The sequence below is a fragment of the Xenia sp. Carnegie-2017 genome, unplaced genomic scaffold, assembly GCF_021976095.1.
Source record: "Xenia sp. Carnegie-2017 unplaced genomic scaffold, XeniaSp_v1 HiC_scaffold_18, whole genome shotgun sequence".
Taxonomy (NCBI): domain Eukaryota; kingdom Metazoa; phylum Cnidaria; class Anthozoa; order Malacalcyonacea; family Xeniidae; genus Xenia; species Xenia sp. Carnegie-2017.
The window spans coordinates 303,363-321,448 of NW_025813480.1; the positions used below are offsets into that span (position 1 = coordinate 303,363).

Genomic DNA, 18,086 nt, shown 5'->3' on the forward strand with positions numbered 1-18,086 from the left:
ACTTTATTAAATCAAGTATTTGCTTATTTAATTTCATGCCCATTTTCCTGAAAACATTCCTCTGTTGTGAAAAAATACTTTGGAAAAATTTGCACCCTTGCTGGCCAGTGTCGGCCAAAGATCGTATTTTCACATAAAGGTGCACCTGATTTTTGTATTATTGAAAAGAGAATTCCTTACATAAGTTCACCTAAAGCTATTTCCTACTAATAGTTTTCATTAACACATTATTTTGTTATGCAATCAAAAAAGACCTCAACTATCTGCAAATGGGCTCTGAAAAAGTATATAATTGTTGGTTTCCGTTATTATTATGCTAAATTCATGCGTATTTTTTGTAATTTGGACACAGTCACTGAATGAAAATGTATCTGCAATGAGTATTTTTAATGTTTGTTTACAATTACTCATTACTGTCTATCTAGTTTGCACTAATATTGAGCTGTACAATTTTCTTGGAGAGGTCTCACTGGTCTGTTTGCAACATTGAAGGTGAGTTATTTTATTTGTCCAAGAAATTAGGCTATGCAAAACAAGAGAGGGGCAGACATCATGTCTGTGATGACACTCTATGCACTGCCTTTTTATCATATTTCTTATTTACAAAAAGTTCAAACCTTTTTTCAATCCCCTACAAATAATAACAATTCTGTTGTTATTATCAGGAGTTCAAAGTATCATGATAAAACAAGTTGTCAATCAATGAATTCAATGTTTCAAAATAGTAATATCATTTGAACAATTTAAATATCAGGTCTTGAAGCATAGATAAATGGGATCAAACATAACTCATATTTCATCGCAATTGCCGGATTTTCTCATAACAATTGCGAACTGTTAAATTTATGCATACTAGAAAATTCTTATCCAGTGTTAAAGTGACTGCAACTCCTCTTGTTTCAATCTTTTTGCGTCTCCTGTTTTACCGGCTTCCCACGTGTACGCAAGCGTACCTATTTTTGTTAATGCATTTTGTCAAATTCACAGAATGTTCGAAGTTTTTTCATGAGCAAGGTTGCAAGGTCAACAAAATGGTGACAGAAATGTTAAAGTAAGAATTTTTTCTTGCTGCCCAAGCCATCATCCAGTATGATATAAAGAAAAGTTATTTGCAGACGATACTTTTTTCAAACACATTTCAACTTTACGATTGTGAGCATACTGAAATGCAATCATTTACGAAATCTGCTTAGAGAAATCTCCATAAAGCATGTTTTTCCAGCTATGATCTTTTGAATTTGAAATGCTACATTGTAAAAGAAATATTTATTTCTCTCAAGGTCACGAGCTGCAGAAGAAGGCATTCGTGCTGTCAGACGGAAGCAAGAACGGTGAAGAAGTGGAGGTTGTTGAAACTTTTCAAGGTGAGAGAATTTTTACAAACATAGTTGTGACATGTTCTTTACTGGATAAAAACTACACGTTGCTATTCTAGATTGCATTTGTGAATTCTTTCAATACCCAAATAACCATTTAAAGAACATTTCACGCGTCAGGCGTTTGATTCAATCGCCAATAGTTTGTATTGGATTTTTCTATAAGATAGAAAGTCAGTCTCTTGGCGATTAAATGGAACTTCCAATGCCTAAATGAAAAACTCTTAACATTTTGTTATTACCTTTATACAAAACAAAAGACTTCACAAATTCAATTTAGTTTTTTTAGCGTAACAGTCTTTAATTCCATGTACAAATCCCCAATTTCTGTTTTTAACACATATCTTTCAGTCTCTTATTAGTTACAGTTAACAAGAAATAATTTTGAACATTTACCAGGAAGAATTCGATTAGAATGATAATAGGAAAATAAAAATAGACAAATTCTCGGTATCGCTAGTATCGAATGAACAAAGATCTTTTTCTTGTTATTTTAAATAGTTACATCTTAAATAGTTATGCAATGAAGTGTGTCATTGACACGCGTAATATCACATTTTTCAATAAATTCTTGCATTTTAGATGAACGGACTATTCTAAATTCTAATACTGTATATCTTACATGCCAACACCCTTAAGGTTTTTTTCTTCTCATTAGGTGTTGCATGGTAGCGCCTTGTTTGATTCGGTTGTCCAAATTTAGAATCTCATGTGTGTTTTTTTAAATCTAGTCGACTGCAATCAATGGTTAATCACCAACATTAAACAGTTATACTATAAAACGTTCCATTTGCTGTGATTACAATAAGCGGATTGTGTTTTGATTTATGTTTTTAAATTTCTTGGTAGAGATTTGTTTACGGGAAAAAGTAACTTCCAATTTCTTTCACATTGACAAAGACCCCATTGCCTTACTGAGTTTAAGGTGTCCCTGATTGTGATAGCTTCATCATAATTGGTGAAAGTAAACCATTGCACTTAATATGTTTTAAATCAAGTTTATAAAGATGAAACTTGACGATAGTAGTCTTTTCTATACCTTGTTATAGCTACCTTGTTGCTGTGACAAATTTTTTGTGATTTTGTTGTTTTGTTGGGTAATCATAATTTTTAGAATCTGTGAATAATAAGCTTTCCCCTAAGATGTAGCTACTTTGCTACTATTATGATAAATATTTTTGTTTCGACAATAATTTGTAAAAAAGAAACACCCTTATTTGGCGTGCATCAAATGATTATCGTAGATTTTTGACGATTAACTTCATACAGTTGGATGTTTTAAAACATTGATACAAGTAACGTTTAAAAAGTATGAGTACAATTTCTGAAAATTTTCTTCCTGCGTATGTTTAATTTTTATAAATTTTCATCTATGTTAATGTTAATAATCACGGAAAGTTGCTTTGTGGACGTACGGCGTTGAAGGTTATGATGTTATATGTAATTTAAACGCCTTAATGATTGAATATTAAAACTGTGCAAGAATTCTATTTTAATCTTTTCATTTTAGCGAGTGAGAAAGACGAAGATTTGATAAATATGTACTTATGATTGCAGAATTTCCTAAGTTCGATATTCAACTTGGATAATACAGAATTTATAGAGTTGCCTTCAACGAATGAAAAGTTACTTCATGGATGACGGTAAGTTATATACAATCAAATTTATGCGAGACCCTCGTAAATTGTGTGTAAGCTATACATTCAAATATATGGATATATTTACCAACATTTTATCGTAGAACATACATACATTTTATTGATCTTTTTATCTCGATAATCGTCGTCTAGAGATTTTATGTCTTTATGCACCAACTATAGATATCTTTAAGGTTTTTTCTGAGTCGAATTTTATTCACTAAAATACTGTCACACGTTTGGTGACTTTTTAATTGACAGAACGTTACGAGTCTAAAGGTGAAGGAACGGAATATTACCCCGACTATGAAAGTAAGTTATACTATCAAATTTATGTGTAAAGCACTTATAAATTGTATCTACCATACGTAGTGATATATTTTCTAACATTCAACATATACTCCTTCATTATGCTTTTTCTTGTTATGTCGTCATCTCAGGATATTTTACGCCTCCTTGCGCCCCATATTTTTAAGCATTTTCGATTCAAAATCCCTTTATGAGATTGTTTGTGTAAGATAATAATAATATCCGTAATAACTATAAAAATAGCTTAAGAAGCATTTGTACAAACTGGACGATTTTCCAAAGCTATAATTCACAAAGTTTAGGTGTTGAACAACACAAAATAAGTCAGTTTTAAGTTAATGTCGTCACCAAGAAAGAGCTTTTGAGAATTTAGATGAACCTTCGGCATACAAGTTTCAGGCACCGCGGAGGATCGATAATTGGGGGGTGGCTCATATTCATATATTTATGTACTAATCCTTAGAAAACAATGGATTTCAAAAGATCGTAAGCCTGCATATCAAGAATATATGAATATTAGCCCCCTCCCCAATTATCGATCCTCTGCCGTGCCTGTTTATTATATGTTCCTTGTCCTTTTGAGTAAAAACGCGGCAAAGTGTTGGATGTGAATAGATCAAAATATTGTATCATTCTGATTACAAATTGTATTACAATGCGAAATAATATTGGTCAATTTTGGTGAATCTCAGCAGAAATAGATCCGTCCGCCATTTTTTCTGATCCGTTCCGCCGTTCAGTGGTTTTATTTGTTTGAATTTTGTTTCCTGAAATAAATTTAGAGGAGTTTGTAAAGATGCGTTCTGGCGGCCCCCATAAGCCTTCTGGTAGTGGTGTCTCCCCTTAAATCATTCGTGGGGCATTCCCCCCTGACTGTACCCCAGCCACAACGCCAATGGTTCGGTGTTTCATAGATATACATAGGATTGATACATAGGCGTAGAAACAGATTTAAATTTGTGTGTGGGGTTAAAGTCGACGAGTATAGTATATACTCCACCCTTTTTTTTTGAAACTTTAGGGAGTCTGGTACAAACATTGAAAATGGAGAAAGTCATGAAACCTTTATGATTTAGTTGTACTTCATTACAATACACAAAGTGCAAGTATTGTTCACAAATCAATACATTGCACAAAACAAACGAATTTAACTAATAGCCTAAACGATTGGTCGTACTAGTTGCAAGCTAGGAATTCTAGTTCAATATCAGACTGAGATGTTTTCATTCTCTGAAGAGTTAAAAATGGACCTTTGTTGTATGCATTAAATGGGTACAAAGAAGTTTATGAGCTTTACTACACATACAAGGACGTACGTTTTCATAATGTCGCGTATCGTGCTAATTCAAGTGATATCCATAATTCGCATTTGATCTTAGCATAAATTTTGCTCGTTTGCGGTCTTTACTAAATCTGACAGTATTGATATTGTTTTCCTTCTTAAGTCAATTTCTACTTCGTTCTTGAACTTTCTGTAGTTTGTGTGATGGGTACATAACATAAAACCCCTATATGCACCTATCACAAGCAAGTATTTATTGAAGATGGCATCATGAGTTGTTGAAACATGTTTATTTTAACAAACTTGTCGTATTAATTACCGTTATCACTTTGCTTGATTTCCTTTTTCTACAAATATTTTCAATGTTTCAATTCAAGCATTCATGGAAAAGAGTCTGCTTAAGGAGGCATATACAGTAAAACATTTACTAAAATTATGAGAGAAAATACTTTGGATGAAATTGATAGTGGTGCAAACAAGGGTGAAGTTTAATATAACGTAAAAACAGACAAAGTTCATATTTTAGGCTTAAACGATCATGGCTCTGTTGAAGAGAGTAATGTTGACAATAGAAACAGGTTACAAATGTCTCATGAAACCCTTCAAATGCTGGTGTATCAGCGAATGAAACTCGTGAAGCTAAAGAGAGTCGTGTGGACGACGTGATTCGTGTTTCCCACGAGAATCGTGGATCTAATGTGGGACGAGTTCTTAATGAGGATCGTGTTGTTGAAGAATGGAAGTTTTCGGAGTTTCATGAAAACAGAAAAAAGGAAAGTGGTAATTTCAATGTTGATGATAAATATGGAGAATATGTGAAGCTAAAGTCCAATGCTCCACTACGTACAGAGAGGTTACAGCCAATCAACTTCTCTTCCAAGGAGACAGCCACAATGACGTCACGTAGTATGGCGTCACATGACAACCGTTCAAGAAACATGATGCAGTGATTCAGTGAGAAATTATATCAACATGGGTTACAGTCAATATGGCGATGATGTGTCTAGTGTTGATCATCAACTACCTCTAGTTGTTGTGAGAACATTTGATCATCCAGGAAAGTCGTACTCTTAACAGGTCAGTTATACTACCACGGGGCCCTTAAACTATTATAGGTCAGTCATACTACCACAGGGCACTTATATGGAATGCCATAGCTGTCTTATATGATCAGTTTTCAATATATGATGATGAAACTTCATTATATGATGATGAAACTTCATTATATGATGATGAAACTTCATTATATGGTGATGAAACTTCATTATATGGTGATGAAACTTCATTATATGATGATGAAACTTCATTATATGGTGATGAAACTTCATTATATGGTGATGAAACTTCATTATATGATGATGAAACTTCATTATATGGTGATGAAACTTCATTATATGGTGATGAAACTTCATTATATGGTGATGAAACTTCATTATATGATGATGAAACTTCATTATATGATGATGAAACTTCATTATATGGTGATGAAACTTCATTATATGGTGATGAAACTTCATTATATGATGATGAAACTTCATTATATGGTGATGAAACTTCATTATATGGTGATGAAACTTCATTATATGATGATGAAGTCATTTAATTGAGCCCGTAGTTTGTTCGTAGGGAAGTTTTTATAAACTTTATGTTGTTTATGCGATCTTACGAAAACATAAAAATATTTTACGTTTATTTGCATTATTTGTATTATTTGCGCTGTTCGTTAGTTCGTGGGCCGTATTTAAGACTTAAGACCACTGTTGAAAAATGGACAAAATTTTAGATGACGCAGGGCTTTCTGCATTGCGTGAAAGATTTCAGGAAGAAAGAATTGATCCTGAAATCGTGATTTCAATGTCTGATGAGGAATTATCTCGTCTTGGCGTATCTACGATGGGTGATCGTATTCGTTTGCGTTCTGCGTGCTGAGGAAAAGGGGTTTTGAAGTCGAAAACACCTCCCCGTCTATCTCCACTGTCTCAGCAGCAACCGTTGCGTCGGAACGTGCCAGATTGTTCAATCCTCGACAAAGAGGGTCGAACAGAAAGAGAAAAGCTCCGCAACGTTCTGGTCGCACGTGGACGGCTCAGTTCATTTGTTTGGCTAATCGCTTGCAAACCGTCATTCCAAGTGCAAGCGAGAAACAAACTTTGAATGATGCTGGTTTGGGTTTGAAAAAAATAAAGTTTTCTGCTGAGGATGGCGAAACGCAAGTTGCCGAGAAAATCATGTCTAAAGATATTGTTAATGATGAGACTCTTGGTTTCCCACAACTGAAAGAAGGTGGCGGCTTTGAGTTGTTACAATGTCAGTCGAGTAGCAGACAATTGACAATGATCAAATGCCATTGGTCAGCAAAAGATCTGAAGGCTAATCTTGGGGGCTCAGTCTAAGATTTACATCAGACCAATTCAAAAAAATTTGTCAACTGAGTCAAAGAAGCCGGGAAGTGTAAATCACATCACGCAGGCTTGTGAAATGTGCCAAAAGAATTTCCTATGCACGAGTTGAGAAATCACTTGTATACATGTACATCAGGCTTGTTTGACTCTGACTCTGGTGAGGGAATTGTTTCAGCAACAGAATCAGGGTGTGAAGAGCGAAGTGCTGCTGTTACTATTGAAGCAGAAGGCACAAGTGCAATAAATGCAAATGTCCATGTAGAAGGGAATGTAGGGGGAAGTAACACTGCACCAGAAGTTATAAATCTTGAAAACATTTGTGAAAACGTTAATACTGTAGAAGAAATAATGCCAAATATGGAAGGAAAAGCTGGGATTGACTCAGTCATTGATGTAATTGTTGATTATTGCCATACATCTAATACCTTTACCACAAAAGAAGTTGTTCGGTTACTGCAGACCAGGTTGATACGAGGTCGGAGTCTGGAAGTTGAAAGTGAAGATGTCTGCCCAGAAGGAGCTACAAACTACATTCTGGTTGATCGGCACAATCTTTGGAAACAGGCATAGAGGAAATTTCGGGACTGGAGGATCCTCTTCTTACCTTAGATGTTCAGTTTTATGGAGAGGTAAATCAGTGATCTCCAATAATGTTTAAGGTTTTTGTAATATTTCCAACTTTGTCATATTTTGTAACAATTATGCATTTTAGCAAGCTGAAGATTATGGTGGACCACGTAAAGAATTTTTTCGTTTAATTTTACTGGAAATAAAAGAAAAATATTTCGAGGATGGCATTTGAGAACTTCTGGCTGATGAATACGCTACCATTGGGACAATTATGGGTAGGTATATTGATGAAATTGGTACTTTTGTTCATTATTTTTACATTAAAATGATTTCAATGTTTCACTTTTAAGGGCTGAGTATATTGCAAAATGGAAAGCTTCCTCAGTTTTTGTCAGATTTCATAATGCATGAGATATTCATACAAGAGCAAAAGTCCGAGTGCATCAAAAATTGGGGTCTTAAAAAAGTTGGTATATACCAGGTATGTTGTCTTAAAATCAAGTTTAACTTTCAATTTAATGTGATGTTCTTTTTTAACTATCAATTTTTTAATAATTGCAGATTTGTTGTAAAATACCAACTGTACAAGAAATTTTCAAGCCGAACCCATTTAGCAAGTTAACATTAAAGAAGATAAATGCACTTCTTGTTCCTGATCTTAGCCCTGTTGGCTCAAACCGAAGGAAATATGAAACTGAAGTTTATACATTGTTTAGCAAGTACATGAAAGAAATTGCTGGTAATTTATGTACCAAATTTCAATTTCCATATTGGTTATGCACTTGTATGTTGCTATATGTATATATATATACTTGTCAGATCTTTTTGTAGCTGGTCGAAGAGGAGACATCAAATTAGAGTGGATTTTGAGATTTGGGACCGCCACAGATGAAGAGCCATTGCTGGGATTTAAACTTGCCCCAAAAATAAGATTCACTGAGATGACAAACTCTTTTCTCCCAACAGCCAACACTTGCATAAATGTAATTACAATTCCCTATGCTTCAAACAACACTCAGCAATTACCAGCTGCTGAGGTTCTGTTTGCATTATATGATGAGGCATTTTCTTCTGCTCACTTTGGACATATTTAATTTCATATCATATTTGCATCAATATCAAATAATAAAAACATGCACATGTTTTACTGTTGATAACCATAATATCTGTTAATTATTTGACAATTTTGAATGTATTGGTCAATTTTATAGTTAGCTGGTTCTGGTGGCACTTGGTTTAGCTCATTTATGCATGCTTCACTTAAATTGAGAGCAGGTGGGGGGAAAATAGGCCTGCTTTCTTGCTCATCATCATTTGTAATGGCAATGTCACCATCCACTCCATATTCATTTAAATTTGGAATGGGAATATTTTTCCAATTGGATTTTGCTGCTGACCAGCAATCCACAGCCGTAATGGACTAGTCTTGGTTGATCGCATTCGATGATTCGCCCATGCTCTTTGCCAGATGTGAAGTTTCTCATTAATATCATTCATATAAGTATAGTGCAATGCAGCTATGTGATTTTCATTAAGGGATCAAGTAGGTCTTCATCTTCCAAGAAATAGAACATATGGTAAAAGAAACTCAGCACACCTTGAAAACATCCTCCAAAGCCTCTCGATCCTTTGATTATGAGTACTCTTTCCTGTGATTATACTACCACGATTGCTTCCTCTTTTTTCAATCATGTAATCAGCAATTCTCACATTTTCCATACCCTTATCTGTTCGAACCCGGCGTGGCAGACCAAATTCACCCACAGCATTTAGAAAACACCCAAGGACTGTATCTGCTCTATTGTTATTGGTACAGTCAAGCATCACTGGTAATCTACTGAAAGCATCAATTGCACCAACAATAACAAAATGCCATCTTACAAGTTTATGATTCGTATCAACGTGCCATAAGTGGTTTGGTCCTTTCACATTATAAACTCGACGCTGCAACCTCCTTTTCTTCCTATCATTCACACCATAACTATCAACGCGATGTATGGCGTCACGCAATCGTCCTCGCTGCACCTTGATGCCTTTGCCAACCAGAAATTGTTTTATCATTGTTTCTCCGCAAAAGGGAAACTCCGAAATGATTTCACGTACACGGTTATCTAGCATGCCATCATCTATTTCAGTAAATTCATACTTGCTAAGTCCATATTCACGCATACGTCGATAAATTGTAGACTCTGAGACTGATAGCAATGTAGCTATTTCACTAATAAGAAATCCTTCGTCAATGTAGCTTTCTAATAATGCTTTTGGTATTTCATATTTAGCGCTTTCTGCATCTCGTTTCAACTTAGCTGGCTTTGCTGTACCATATTTAGTGCATTCAATTCGCAGAGTCATTATTTCACTTGATAAATACATACCCAACTGATGAAAATCGTATAGAGAGAGCATACAAACAATATTGGGAGTGATTTTTTCTTCCTTGAATCTCGGATATAATGAGCCAAGTCCTAAAGTTTCCAAAATATTCTTCATCTGCAAAGCTGGCGTGGAGGTGGAGGCCATCGTGACGTTAACGTAAAATATTTTTATGTTTTCGTAAGATCGCATAAACAACATAAAGTTTATAAAAATTTCCCTACGAACAAACTACGGGCTCAATTAAATGACTTCATCATCATATAATGAAGTTTCATCACCATATAATGAAGTTTCATCATCATATAATGAAGTTTCATCACCATATAATGAAGTTTCTTCACCATATAATGAAGTTTCATCATCATATAATGAAGTTTCATCACCATATAATGAAGTTTCATCACCATATAATGAAGTTTCATCATCATATAATGAAGTTTCATCACCATATAATGAAGTTTCATCACTATATAATGAAGTTTCATCATCATATAATGAAGTTTCATCACCATATAATGAAGTTTCATCACCATATAATGAAGTTTCATTACCATATAATGAAGTTTCATCATCATATAATGAAGTTTCATCACCATATAATGAAGTTTCATCATATAATGAAGTTTCATCACCATATAATGAAGTTTCATCACCATATAATGAAGTTTCATCACCATATAATGAAGTTTCATCACCATATAATGAAGTTTCATCACCATATAATGAAGTTTCACCATATAATGAAGTTTCATCACCATATAATGAAGTTTCTTCCATATAATGAAGTTTCATCATCATATAAGTTTCATCACCATATAATGAAGTTTCATCACCATATAATGAAGTTTCATCATCATATAATGAAGTTTCATCACCATATAATGAAGTTTCATCATCATATAATGAAGTTTCATCACCATATAATGAAGTTTCATCACTATATAATGAAGTTTCATCATCATATAATGAAGTTTCATCACCATATAATGAAGTTTCATCACCATATAATGAAGTTTCATTACCATATAATGAAGTTTCATCATCATATAATGAAGTTTCATCACCATATAATGAAGTTTCATCATCATATAATGAAGTTTCATCACCATATAATGAAGTTTCATCACCATATAATGAAGTTTCATCACCATATAATGAAGTTTCATCACCATATAATGAAGTTTCATCACCATATAATGAAGTTTCATCACCATATAATGAAGTTTCATCACCATATAATGAAGTTTCATCATCATATAATGAAGTTTCATCACCATATAATGAAGTCTCATCACCATATAATGAAGTTTCATCACCATATAATGAAGTTTCATCACCATATAATGAAGTTTCATCACCATATAATGAAGTTTCATCACCATATAATGAAGTTTCATCACCATATAATGAAGTTTCATCATCATATAATGAAGTTTCATCACCATATAATGAAGTTTCATCACCATATAATGAAGTTTCATCATCATATAATGAAGTTTCATCACCATATAATGAAGTTTCATCACCATATAATGAAGTTTCATCATCATATAATGAAGTTTCATCATCATATAATGAAGTTTCATCATCATATATTGAAAACTGATCATATAAGACAGCTATGGCATTCCATACACTTAAACTATTACAAGTCAGTTGTACTACCACAGAGCAGTTATACTATTTCAGCTCGGTTATTGTACAAGTCACTGCACACGTAATCCTACTCTGTTATTTATTCACTTCCAATGGCTTACTATGCTTAATTTTATCAAACACACACGTTGTCTTTCAGGGATGTATTGTTATCGCTAATTGGGGCTATTGTTCATATATGCATGTTATAAATCCGTAGATAACAATACATTTCAAAAGATATTAATTCAGCATATCATAAATATATGAATAAGAGCCCCTCCATCTAGCGATAGCAATACATCCCTGTTGTCTTTTCCTTTGATTTTTAAAGTTTCTAAAATTACCATTGCTCTTTGTAGACAAAGGAGATCATTGCCAAGAAACCACTCTAGACTAAACTACAAAAAATCTTTTAAATCTTCCACGACTCGCAGACGAAAACCTTTACCATCTGCCTGGACAGTAAACCTTCGAAATTCGCCGTCAAGACATGAAAATTATGAAGATGTTTACTCTTATTACTTACCACCTAGAAGAAAAGCAAAATATCAAGGCTCAACTCGTACACGAGATTACATGAATGACGAAATGAAAGTTTGTGAAGGTAAAAGTCATGATTCTGGTAATAGTAAAAGATGCATAGTTGAAAAACCGTCCAAAACTATCCCATGCTAAAAATGCTAAAACCTCGACTTATTACAAAGCTTCTGGCGATCGCAACTCAGCTCACATTCAGATGCGTCAGAAGTAGATTATAAATCATCGCCTGTCCTTCAAGACCAAATTAAGGATCAAAATTTTCAAGCAATTTATTCCGACGAAAAGTGGGAAGAGAAATCACATTACGCAGAAATCATGTCCACTGTCAGTGGCAGTGAGTTTTCTGAATTCTTACCCACTCCTCCACGGCCAAGCGACAGCCAATCAGATATCTCTACGGATGGATATTTCCGTGGTAGTTATAAATCATTTAAAAACAAACCTGAAAGAAACGTTAAAGAAAACAGAGAGGTTGTTGCTGAAGAGACAAGTCAATCAGATCAAGAAAAGCATAATGAAGAAACTTTAGAGGTATTTATATGTAAAATAAAGTAAATGTATTTGATGTTTTATTTGTTTGTCCTTGCACTGCTATGGGTCTATTCTATTTACTTACTTAAGTTTTAAAAGTCTTTCTCATCATTGCTTTAGATTGTCTTCTATCATACAACATTTTCTATTTTCTATAAGCAGCGTTTACGATATGGTGAGACGTGTGAGAGGAATGGAAACAAAAGTAGAAAAAACGTCGGTTCATTTAATAAAGAGACGAGCTGTTCATCGTGGACTCATAATAACAGCGGTTTTAGAAAGAAACATGTGCCAATAAATGGTGTTCAAGTCCTTTCACCAGAACCAGTTTTAATTCAGTTTGAAAGTAGCGATGAGGAGAAAGAAAATTGAAGTTGAATGATTTATTAACAAGCTATTTTAGACTTATAAATGGTTCACTTTATATGGTGAATTTACTATCTATGTAATAACTTTCTTTTTATTTTTCATACATTTGAAGGACATTTAAATCCACAAATTATTCATTCTCCCCCCTCCCCCCATGGAGAACATATAGCATTTGTTTCAAAAAAATGTACTTCCTACTGTTATTTTGAAATTTCTACATTGTTAAAATAATCTTTTTTATGACGACATTGCAAACAAGGCGTTATTATTGATGTTTCTAACCTGACGGAAAACGTTATAGAAATACACTTGTTGGAATAACTATTGGAGACTGTGATTCGAGATCAGTGGTTTATTTGTAAGTTTACCTGACTTTGTTATATTGTATTCTTTACATGATTAAAGGCTGATATTCTTTAAAAATACTTGAGTTTGTGATTTCTTTAAGGTGTATATATTAACAACGTTAAGAAAATTGTATTGCGTCAGACGTTAATTTTCATTGCCGAAAGTTTGTGTATGTAACTTATTTATATCTCCCTTTACAACTACTCCGATTTAGTGTAGAAGTAAAGATTTTCTACCCATCACGCAAAAAACATAAAGTTTGTAGACAGTAATTATACGGACTTAAACATTTCTATAGCATTATAGTGTTTTTTTTGCTGCGTTTTTAATCACAACTAAACTTTCATACATACAGAATGTCGACAGTGTTATATTTAACGTATTCACAATGCTTTAGCTTTGTTAGCGTGTTTACTTTCTCTTCTTCATGACAATTTTATGAAATACGTTGGCGGAAGTGGACACGCAAGCAAATTGTATTGTGAGAAATATTATACTTGAGAAAACTGTTCTTGGTGTTGTCTAAATTAATTTTTCATTTATGATATGTATATAAACTATTTTGCATTGATACTTTAAATATTGTCATTCGTGAACATTTTCATGAAATGATTTAACAAGAAACGCTTGCTTGTCTTTGATTAGCTCATCGTACAACTGAAAATGTCGGAAATGTCTTGTCCTATTTCAGATACTTTTGTATATCAAACAATTCAAACATTCTGTATATCAAACATTATCTGGATTTTCCAGCATTTGACTAAAATTTGTCACTTCAAGTTTGCATTCCATTACCTATATGCGGGGGTGGGGGCTGGTGGAAGCGCATAGTTTCAGTCTACTCTTTGTTTTAAAGAGTAGCAATATTCCTGTAGTCTTTGTGAACGTTAAGTAGATTACAACTATTACAAATATTGAGGATTATCGATGATCGTCTTCATATATACGTTAATGTTTGAAATGCTTAATGTTTAACGAAAGAAATAAAAGTTACCGGTTGATTAAATGCACCATGCTAAGCAAAACAAGAATGATGAGAATATTAAAATAACTTGTTCTCTCGCAGTCGGATATGAATGCAATATGAATACGATATGAATAATTTATGTTTTTATTAATTATCTTTTCTTTTATGGCAAAGAAACGTATTGCAATGAAGCTTTCAACAGATTTTACACTGTCTTAAAGCTGTAGTTTGAGCTAAATTGATTTAATCTTTATCTCTAACATCTGCATTCTTTAAAAATTATCATTTTCCGATCCAAGTAAAAACAAGTTTCTTTTACTGCTGGGATAATGACGTTATTGAAAATCATATTTATCGTTCAAATGATCATGACGTTTTTAAATTGTCGTTAAGTTTCGATTGTTTTCATAAAATTGGCAAGTCTTTGAACAAGCATGTTTTGTTGAAAATGTTGCTGTTTTTATACACTTACAGGAAAATTTTGCTGTCTTTACAGGAAATTTTTTTTTTTTTTGTTTTTTTTATTATCTTTTTTATTATTATTTTTTTTTTGTCAGTTGGCAATTTTTTGAACTAGCATGGTTTATTAAAAAAAACAAAGATTAACATTTACTAATTCATATGTTTTCTTGTAAAAGTCTTGCTATCATATACAAAATTTAAATTTTTTAACATTAAAATGGTACTGTTCATTTTGATATCTTTTGAAGGACACATGCAACATAAAATTCGGATTGTTATTTTTGTACTTTGCATAAAGGAATAGCTCCAACTAATAGTTCACCAAAGTTTGAGACTCAAAGGATAAATATTTTAGAAGATATGGTGGTTTAAAGTCGATGCTTTACTGATAACGCACTGAAAATGCCGTTGTGACGTAATAGTTGACATTCGCTAAACGCGGTCAATTGCGCGCTTCGTTCAAAATATATTGGTAACTTCTTAACAACACGACAATTTAGCATTGAAAATTTAGTTTATTGTGCCGCATTTAATTGTAAAAACGGTTCTTCTAAGAGCCACCAAACGCAGCAAAAGGTTTCTTTTTTTTCGTTTCCCGAAAACAAGCGCATGCGAGATATTTGGATTGAAAAAATCCGACGCAAAAATTGGAAGCCAACAAAGAGCTCAAAATTGTGCTCGCAACATTTGGAGAGTTCGTGCTTCGTGCAAAATTTTGAAGCGATGCAATCAGTAGGATGGACAGCAGGACGGCTTCGCCTTAAGAAGGATGCTGTACCCACGATTTTTGAATACTCTGTGGAACCCACAAGTGTAGCATCTAAAAGGAAGCAGCCAACAAATTTTAGAACTGCATTTGAGAAGAGACGAAGGCAAGAGGTGATTATTATAGTTATAGTTAGCAATATTTGTTTACATTTATCAAAAACTAAGCTATTACCATTACCAAATTGAGGACAATTTTATAATTTTAGATTATTGACGACGTTCTTGCAGAACATGACGACTTTCTTGAAGGAGACGACCACGATGTGTCGACATCGGCTAGAAATGTTTGTGCATTTTAAATCAAAGGAAGTTTGTCTAAGATAATAGATGTCAAAATATATGTAGACAGCGAAACACAAACGTATAAAGTGGTAACTAATTCAGACTAATGTCGTTTAATTTTTTCTTTGTTATTTTAACTCATAGAAAATTCTTTGTACCTTAGAAGCGCAATGTGAAATGCCAAGCAGACATAACAATCCGTCCGCAAAAACACGTAAGGTCAAGAACCACTCAAACAAAAGTGCCAAATATGATAAATAGAGGTATAGACTTTCCATTTCGGCCGTTTTGATTTTTGTGAAAAATCCAGCAATACGATAATTTTATGCTAAGGTACGGAGGTTGAGTTAATTTCAACAAAAAATCATAGCACACAGACGACGTCATGTGAAATTGAACATTTTGAGGATAGGGCTGTATGGTCTGATACAGAAAGCACGTCGACGATGAGCAATAGCTACAATGGATCAGACTCTCACTCGTTTTCTTCACTCTCAGTCATAGGTCCAATGTCATGTGTGCACACGATCATAGCTGTTATTACGACAGCTTCGTTTGTACACACTGTGGCAAACTCTTCCCTCTTGTGTGATGCAAATATGATCGCCATGTATCAGAGGATCAGTATTGTTTACCTCTTGGCAACATATACTTTCCCGTCCTGTACTCATGACCACACAAAAGCCACACTCACACCTAAAAGATAAAAACATTGTTTTTACTTTGGGAAAAAACAATGAAGCATCAACAAAATGCAACTAACCATTCAACATTTCCAATTCTGTGAATGTGTTTATCTTCGCTTTCCGATGACGGAGAATTGTCATCATTATGACCACCTTGCGCGTTGGCCAAAGGCTCAAACATGTAAGGTTGTACCTTATTATTATTGATGATAATATAATAATCGGCTTCTTCTTCAGAAGAATCCATTAATCTTTGATAAATAAAAAAGAGTAATAGCAAACTACCGAAAGCCGTGCAAGCACTGCATGCAAGTCGTAGAACGATATAAGAACGATGCTTATGTCAACTAATACGTCACTCTTTCCCAGTTCCCAGACTTAAACAATCTCACGGCGTTTTAGCAATGGTCATCGAATATCGTGTTTTTACCGATTATAATCCTAAATATCTTTTGAAATATTTTGCGGACAACTTTGAAACTTGGTAAATCTTATTTTCACGCTATAGGCATTACAATAAAATAAAGTTGTTTTCTAGCTTGCATGTGTCCTTTAAGGCCAATATTTCTACTAACAGGTTAGACGAACGGGTTACAAAGTTTGATGATGTTTTAAAAACTAGCTTTTTTTCTTTGTAATACCTAGTTTACATTTCTCCGGTTTTCCTGTGAACGCAAATAAATGTATGTTTGTTCGTTCACAGAATTAAAGACTGGACATTTTCATTGCATTCTGTGACTCCATAAACTCGAGAAATACAAAAAATGGATACGAAAGACTCGAGAATTTCAGAAAATGGCACCGAGGACTCGGGAATTTTAGGAATTGGCACCAAAGACTCGGAAATTTTGGAAATTGGCACCAAAAACTTGGGAATTTCAGAAATTGTCACCAAAGACTCGGGAAATTTGGAAATTGGCACCAAAGACTCGGAAATTTGGAAAGGTAACGCAAAAGCACCCTAATATTTAATTTTATAGGTAAATTATATTGCCGACACTTCACGACACTATTTATTCGTGTGTCATAATATGAACATTCTTTGTTCGATAGTCAGTAAATGATGTTCATTTCATGGAGATTGATAACATTTAGTTAACTGAAGACAAAATTATTTTCACAATGTACATTCATGTGCTACATTATAATTTTTTTTTGAATTAGAAGAATTGAATAAAGCTCATTATTTTTAAGAAAATATGTTGTCCCTAACCATATCCTTGCAATTTTGTAGCGATAAGAAAATCAACGGTAAATTAGTTAATCTTTCATTCATTAAATATTGAAATAACATTTTTTTAGAGGTCATGAGATTTACCGATGATGAATCTTTATCTATAAAGCATAAGTAACAAAAATATTTCATTTCATTGCTTGAACAATAACCTCCATTGTTGTAAATGAAGTTTAGTATTATGAAAACTACGAAACAAGCTATTATTGTTTCTTTACTAGAAGTAATAATCCAACTATAAACGACCACAATTTTTAACTTTCATGATAGAACCACGAAAGTTTGCCACATTACTATAACTTTTCCAGT

The 18,086-nt window shown here is 33.5% G+C and overlaps 2 protein-coding genes and 1 long non-coding RNA gene across 23 annotated transcripts in view; all 3 read left to right on the forward strand.

The window, feature by feature from the left end:
- Positions 1 to 40: 40 nt before the first annotated feature.
- On the forward strand, positions 41 to 1,015 carry LOC124437913. Its single transcript, XR_006945902.1, has 3 exons — positions 41 to 139; positions 426 to 492; positions 988 to 1,015. It is a non-coding gene; the product is annotated as an uncharacterized LOC124437913 (long non-coding RNA).
- Positions 1,016 to 12,313: 11,298 nt separating this feature from the next.
- On the forward strand, positions 12,314 to 13,033 carry LOC124437942. The gene is made up of 2 exons (XM_046987903.1): positions 12,314 to 12,661; positions 12,824 to 13,033. The coding sequence occupies exons 1-2, from the start codon at positions 12,446 to 12,448 to the stop codon at positions 13,031 to 13,033; spliced, it is 426 nt and encodes a 141-aa protein (XP_046843859.1). The 5' UTR covers positions 12,314 to 12,445.
- The window catches only part of LOC124437890 (serine/threonine-protein kinase BCK1/SLK1/SSP31-like), a 62,332-nt gene continuing 57,246 nt past the window's right edge, over positions 13,001 to 18,086 (forward strand). For all 21 annotated transcript variants that reach the window (XM_046987842.1, XM_046987852.1, XM_046987862.1 and 18 more), the window contains exons 1-2: positions 13,001 to 13,388; positions 17,247 to 17,488. In XM_046987842.1, coding sequence (XP_046843798.1) covers positions 17,308 to 17,488 — 181 coding nt within the window. In that variant the 5' untranslated portion in view covers positions 13,001 to 13,388; positions 17,247 to 17,307. The remainder of the gene's footprint in view (positions 13,389 to 17,246; positions 17,489 to 18,086) is intronic.

What these genes read in the sequence shown, in the direction of transcription:
- LOC124437942 (XM_046987903.1), top strand. Translation starts at nt 12,446, where the DNA reads ATGTCCACTGTCAGTGGCAGTGAGTTTTCTGAATTCTTACCCACTCCT. An exon ending in ATAATGAAGAAACTTTAGAG is followed by an intron (nt 12,662 to 12,823) that starts GTATTTATATGT and finishes TTCTATAAGCAG; the next exon opens with CGTTTACGATATGGTGAGAC.